Source organism: Osmerus mordax, chromosome 2 (genome assembly GCF_038355195.1).
Source record: "Osmerus mordax isolate fOsmMor3 chromosome 2, fOsmMor3.pri, whole genome shotgun sequence".
Taxonomy (NCBI): Eukaryota; Metazoa; Chordata; class Actinopteri; order Osmeriformes; family Osmeridae; genus Osmerus; species Osmerus mordax.
Window position 1 is genome coordinate 13,589,343 of NC_090051.1, and position 6,771 is coordinate 13,596,113.

General features: G+C 44.5%; 1 protein-coding gene across 1 annotated transcript in view; it reads right to left on the reverse strand.

Annotated features, from left to right (window-relative positions):
- casq2 (calsequestrin 2) overlaps positions 1 to 5,984 on the reverse strand; it is an 8,928-nt gene extending 2,944 nt beyond the window's left edge. Inside the window, exons 1-4 of the mRNA XM_067260863.1 lie at positions 5,521 to 5,984; positions 557 to 641; positions 340 to 440; positions 54 to 165 (exon numbers count right to left, since the gene is read on the reverse strand). Of these exons, the coding sequence (XP_067116964.1) occupies positions 54 to 165; positions 340 to 440; positions 557 to 641; positions 5,521 to 5,760 (538 nt within the window). The 5' untranslated portion in view covers positions 5,761 to 5,984. The remainder of the gene's footprint in view (positions 1 to 53; positions 166 to 339; positions 441 to 556; positions 642 to 5,520) is intronic.
- Between the last annotated feature and the right edge of the window lie 787 nt (positions 5,985 to 6,771).

Consider the following 6,771-nt stretch of genomic DNA (forward strand, 5'->3'; position numbering starts at 1 on the left):
ACACAGACACACGCTGCCAAAGTTCTTTCTAATTCATACCCACAGATACTCACGCTCAGAGTCCTCGTTCTTGAAGTATCCTATGAGGCGAATGTCCTCGTCCATTCGGTCAAAAGCCCTCAGCTCTAAAGCATTCCCTATCACCTCCACTGGATCCTCCAACAGCTACAGGGACAGACAGTGACAGAGATAAAGAGGATCGGAACTGGGATGGAAAATGAGAGACTAAGAGATAGAGAGGGCAAGCAGAGCCCAAAAAAAACTGATGCACACAGGGAGAGTCTTCCCCCCCACCAAGGACAGCATCTGACAGTAACTGATCCAGGGTCCAAAACTCACGTCCAGAAGGAACTCCACTATGGTATCCGCTGACAGCAGGCCATCAAACTCGATCACGTGGTCAGCCTTAAACACGTACACACTGCCCTCCTCCACCAGGCCTGTGGTCAGGGATGAGGAGTCAGGGTTCAAACACACATGATTTACAGCCCAGTTACTGACAGCCAGCTCAGTGACCAATAGTTGTAAGTATCTTAATGGTCAGTTGCAGCCTTACCCAGCTTCCTTGCCACTTTTGCTTCTTTGTTGGAATCGACTATCCCAAAGCCAATGTCCTTCTCCTCCAGCACCTGGGCTGCCAGCTGCGGGAGAGCACAATGTCAGAGGGCGAATTCAGGACCACTGCAACGCTGCCTACTGTTCTCTCTGACTGGTCTCTCACTCTCTTGGTGTGAAAGGTGGACATAATGATGAATATTGAGGGCCGAGAGGGATATAATGGCTTATATTTGAAGGCTGGAATTAGAATAAACACACACACACACACAAACAAACAAACACGCATACAAGGAATGTCTGTGGTGTGAGTCCAGAAGGCCAGAGCTGATGCTGAGCAGTTGTGACATCATTGACAAGCTAACAGGCCAGAGCAGGAAGTAGCCCTGGGCCCTGACACAGTGACCACTATATAATTACTTATACAATCCTGTCAACCCTTCCTCCCTTTCTCTGTCTCTCTGTCTGTCTCTTACTCTCAGATATGACTGTATCAGTTAGCCCCAGCCAGACACTGACCTCTGGTAATGATTCCAAAGCTAATTGGTGCTCCTAAAATATCTTCTTGATAGAAACAGCAAGGAAGCAGCCTAATTGGTGGATCCATATCCTTATCCCCTTCAGACCTGGCGTCCATTGGAATGGACATTGCATATTTCTGGGTCTAAACCAATAGAAAATCTGTGATTTCATTATTTGAATGATGCTTATCACTCATTGGTTCCTTATTATCCAATCACAATGGTGCAATGACCTTTGACTTGATCTGAGAGCGCTTCAGACATCAGACAAGACAAGCATGGCTCTGAAGCTCGAGAGAGGGAGGAGTAAGTGCCTATATTTCATTAAAAATGTTAATTAATGTTCATGCTAGCCTAATACATTTTCTCTCAGCATAATTTTAACCATTTCAAGTGTTAATATTTCAAGTTATTTTGACAATATTCCATTTAATTAAGTTACAGGATTTTTTAAAAGTTTAATGTCCATCCCAATGGACATCGGGAGTCAAGAGATATTAGCCAGCACACATTTAGTCAGTGTCTACATGCAAAGAAAAAAATACCTATAAGCATTTCATAGCTAAACTATGACTTCACAATTGATTTATATTGTATATATATATATTTATATTAGGTATATAATCCATTTTATCACACATGTGCTTTTAGAGTATAAAGTCGCAGACTTCTAGATCACCTTGTAAATGGAGAGTTATCTGATCTTGACTGCTTGGATTCAGGAAATGAGGAAGATAAGAGCAGGAATGAGATAGAGGGTAAGTGTAGATGTTGAGAGTATAGTACAAAGTTGTATGCCTTATATAATATGTAAATTGAATAAAATATGACTGAGACTATGGAAAAATAGTTATAAATCGAATTGTTTTGTTATTGGATAGGACAAGGGAGAGAGAAAAGTGACAGTGAAGAGGTTCCATGCATGTTTGAAGAACTTGAGGTGGAAGCTGAGGTTGAGATAGAAGAAAGTGTAGTGAGAGAGGATCAGGAAGAGATCCCTGTGAACAGAGAGGAAGATGTCCATGAGCAGATTACAGTAACCAGGAAGGATGAGATAAAGTGGCGCCATAGGCCATTCACCACAATCATTGATACTTCCTTTGAGAATCATCTCATTTATGACCGACATCCTATGAGCCCATACGAATACTTCAAACCGTATGTACCAGATGAACTCTTCGATCTGATGTCTGACAGCACCAACATCTATGCAATGCAAAGTGGCACACTAGGTTTCAAACCCACCAGTTCAGGAGAACTCAGAACCCTCATTGGTCTCCACCTTGCTATTGGCGTGATGAAAATGCCAAGAGTCTCCATGTACTGGGAAGCCGGGATGGACATTGGTATTTTTCGTAACACTATGATCCGTGACAGATTCTTCCAGCTTCGGTCACATTTGCATTTGGTTAACAATTTGGAGAGGCCAGCAGAGAACAATGACGTGTAAGGTACGTCCTCTCTATGATGCCCTGCGCAGGAGATGCTTGGAGCTTCCACTAGAGGAAAACATTTGTGTTGACGAACAAATGGTGCCATTTCGTGGAGCTCTCTCCGTCAAGCAGTATGTTAAAGGCAAGCCACACCCTTGGGGGGTGAAATTATACTTCCTGTGTGGGAAAAGTGGCATGGCCTATGACTTCCTGCTGCATCAAGGGGCTACAATGGAAGTGTCAGAGCAGTTGAAGACGCAGCTAGGACTTGGAGCTGGAGTGGTGTACCATCTCTGCCAGCGCATCACAGAGGCCAACCACAAATTGTATTTTGACAATTATTTCACGTCATACAATATTCTGGAACTGCTGGCTGAGAGGAAAATTCATGCCGCTGGAACAGCAAGGATCTGTCGCTTTGCCAACCCTCCTCTACAGTCTGACAAAGTGATGACAAAAATGCCACGAGGAAGCTGCGATGAAGCTGTAAGCCGTGATGGTAAGGTCGCACTGGTCAAATGGTTTGACAGCAGATCAGTTGTCATGGCCTCCAACTTTGTTGGTGTTGGCAGGATGGATGAGGTGCAGCGGTGGGATAAAAAGCAGAAAAGATTTTGGAAGGTGTCCCGTCCAGAGGTGGTCAAGCTGTACAATGAAGCGATGGGAGGTGTTGACCTGCTTGATCAACTTGTCAGTCTGTACCGCACAGAAATTTGGTCAAGAAAGTGGACCCTGAGAATGATCACACACGCTTTTGATCTGGCTGTGGTCAACAGTTGGCTGGAGTACAGGCTGGATGCCAAGAGGGCCAATCTCCAGACAAAAGACACCCTGGATCTCCTCCATTTCAAGATGAATGTGGCCCGGTGTCTGGTGAGTGTCCATAAACCAGTGGCAGCAAAACGTGGAAGGCCCAGTATGTCTCCAGAGCCACAACCACATGCCCACAGACCACGAGTTCAAGATGCAAGACCTCTACCTGAAGTGCAGTATGATATGGTTGACCACATGCCAAATTATGATGAGAAGACAGAGGCCACCAGGTGCAAGAGGCCATACTGCACAGGAAAAACACGTGTATTCTGTGACAAATGCAACATCCACCTTTGCTTTGTGCCACACCGAAACTGCTTTAAGGCTGCTCATTGCAAATGAGAGAATATATGGGAAAATCCGGGAGATGTATTTTTGTTATTTTCCATTTGTTTAATAGTTGTGTGATCTGTTATTAGCTTACAATATTAAAAGTATAACAATAAGATAAGATAATAAGATAATAATCAACTTAATTGTGTTTGGAGGTTCCACTGTTACATGATTCATATGTTAAAAACATGGCCTATGTAAAACTAAGTTTTCATGGCGTTTTTACGCTCATTTAGTCCTGGCGTCCATTGTAATGGACATGAAAAAATACCAATAAAAACATGAGTTTTCAAAAAAGTTTTTTTTCCCCTTTATTTCTATGCTATAAAGGAGTAAGAAGCAACTAGGAACAATTTTTTTTGCCCAGCAGAAGAAATTCAGGTCGGAACTTATAGTACTGGCAGGGCTCTGAGCGTCATTCTGGTTCAATAATTGGAACATTGTCGGTTGGTAAGTGCTCTTTGTATCAGGTATGGTTATTATGATGTGGTTGGATTGCTGATGGGGCAAAGGGCTTAGGAAAGAGGTCCAGTTGTTACCATCTCATCTCTCTACCTACTGCCCATGGCTAGCTTTCTGCTACTGTTTATATTAACACTAACGCCTCTCATATTTGCAACATACGTCAGTATATGTACTTTAGATGCCATGAACACATATGGGACAGCTATTTCAACATTTCTGTGGGGTAACTTTACAGACCACTAGAAAATTGTGACAGGACGGGTCTATAAATAAATATTAACGTTGGTGGATGACCCCACCATAATCACTGCTTAATGAGCTTGTTCTACCGGGAACCAAAATTGTTTCTAATAGACTCAAAGAGCCCTAAAGGAGCGACACCATACTGTATATAAAAGCACATGAATTAACTATTACAGTACACTATAGCTAGTTACAAATGTTTTTTTAGAAACAATGCAGATTAGGGAGACAAGTAGCTAGCCCTACACCTGCTGGGTGAAATTGCTGGGTCTATTATCAGGCTAGAGGACGCTGCTCATGTTACTGTGGCTGCAGAGCTCAGCCGGGCTCCAAACTGGTCCTGTGTGAAACTTGATATCCACTTTTGGAGTTCACACTGGAGACCACTGGAAGCGTCAGACACTGGCACAATGTCACTGCCCAGGTCCTGCCGAGTTGGAGGATTAGTTTCAACAATGAAGACACGGTTGCTATTGGTTACTGGTTATTGCTAGCAACTCTTGAGCACCTTTTTCTTCTATGAACGTAATCTGTTTTTTGTCTTTGGACCTTAGATAGCTATCTAAAGCTGCAGTGCTTTAACTGTGTCACACATTTACATATTCTGGGTTGTCTGGGCCAACATGGGTTAGGAGGAGTGACTCGCACAGAGGCACACATTACTGGAAAACGGAGATAGTGGAGGCACAATTCATTTATAGAAATAACCTTCACTGACAGCTTTGTGGAGCTTGGACATATACATGCATACATACACAGACACACTCAACTCACTCATGCACACGCTCACAATTGACCTTCAACGGACATACTTTAATGCCAGTACATGTGTACTGGCATGCTGTGTGACTGCCTTCCAGTCTACTCTGTTGCTCATTGACTAAAGGCCTCTCATCCACTCACATCTTGGCCTCATCTTAACTCTCTTCATTATCATATTTTTCTCTTTCCCTATCCCTCTCCTCCTCACTCTGTCCACCTCCCTACTCCCCCCAATATCTTAACCCCCCCCCCTTTCTGCTTCTTTTCCTCACCCACTTTCTACCTTCTACTCCTCACACATCCTATTCCTCTTTTAATTCCCTCTCCTCCTCTTCCTCGGCTCTATCTTCCTTCTCCTCCTCCTGCTTCTTCTTTTTCTCCTCCTCCTCCCCTACCTCCAAGACCAGCTCAGTCATCTGGTGATGTTTCTGCAACTCCTTGCTGTTGGGCAGGACGTCCTGGTAGAGCAGACACAGCATGCTGTGCTTCTTCAGCGCTTTCTTGTAGTTCTTGTCGTTGATATGGAGGACACGGTCCTTCCCGTCATAGCGAGGGAACTCCAGGCCCTTCTCTGCCCGGCCCAAGGGCACCAAACTCAGACAGGGCAGCAAAAGAAGAAACCACAGGGAACGCATGGCTGGTGGTCAACTATGGAGGTACCACACACCCCAGACTCTGAGAGAGTATCCGTACTCTTACACACAGGCCTCAGTCACACAGGAGAAGCTGGGCTGGGCAAGGTCAACCCAGTGCTTAGAAATACTCCTCTTCCCTTAAAGAGAGGAAAGTAGGGTCACGTCAAAGTCGGTTCCTCAACGTTGTGTCTTTCAGAAAAAAAACAACTACCCAATCTCCCTCTATTGCTCCCTCGCTTCCTCTCTCCACCCGAGACAAAGGGAAAGAAGAGTGGTGTCAGCCCTCTGTAGTGGGCTGGGGGACTGGATGCCGGTCATAGTAGTGCCCCTCACCCCCACCCTCACAGCACAGGCCCATTTTTAGGAGACCAGTTGTTTGGAGGCTAAAAATAACCAAGCAAGATAGAGGGAGAAAAAAGGAGAGGAGAGCAATAGCAGATTTTAATCAAGGAGGCAAAGTATGATGTCTCTGTTATAATGTGTTGGGGTATGTGTTTTTTCTGTGTGAGTGAGTGGTATCAGAGATGGATTTAGGGAGTGCAGATATTTTGAGTTAACATGGTTCCTACAGAATAGTCTACTAGCATGGTGAATGTGTTCACATATGCAACGTCTAAATATCTAACATCTAAATGTCTATACATTACATACTCATTGAAAGCCTATGGGACGGTCTGCAAGCAGGTGTGCATGTTCCCATGGAAACCGGTATGTGTGTCTGTGTGAGTGTTTTCCCTCGATTCCCTCGCACAGGGAGTCTTGGCAACACCAATCCCCTACTCTCGGAGGGCAGTGAAGATGACAGTGGGGGGAGGGTAACCCTAACCCTAACCCTGGGAGGCACAAATTAACAAGAGGGGTAAAAAAGAGGGAATGTTCTACCTATCGAGGGCACAGGAGTGGAGATGATAGAACCAATCAGGCTAAAGTGAGAAGGGTGAAGAAGAGGAAGGATGAGGATGTTTAGACTTACGGAGCACAGGATTTTAATCTATTAATTGGGAGGTGGTG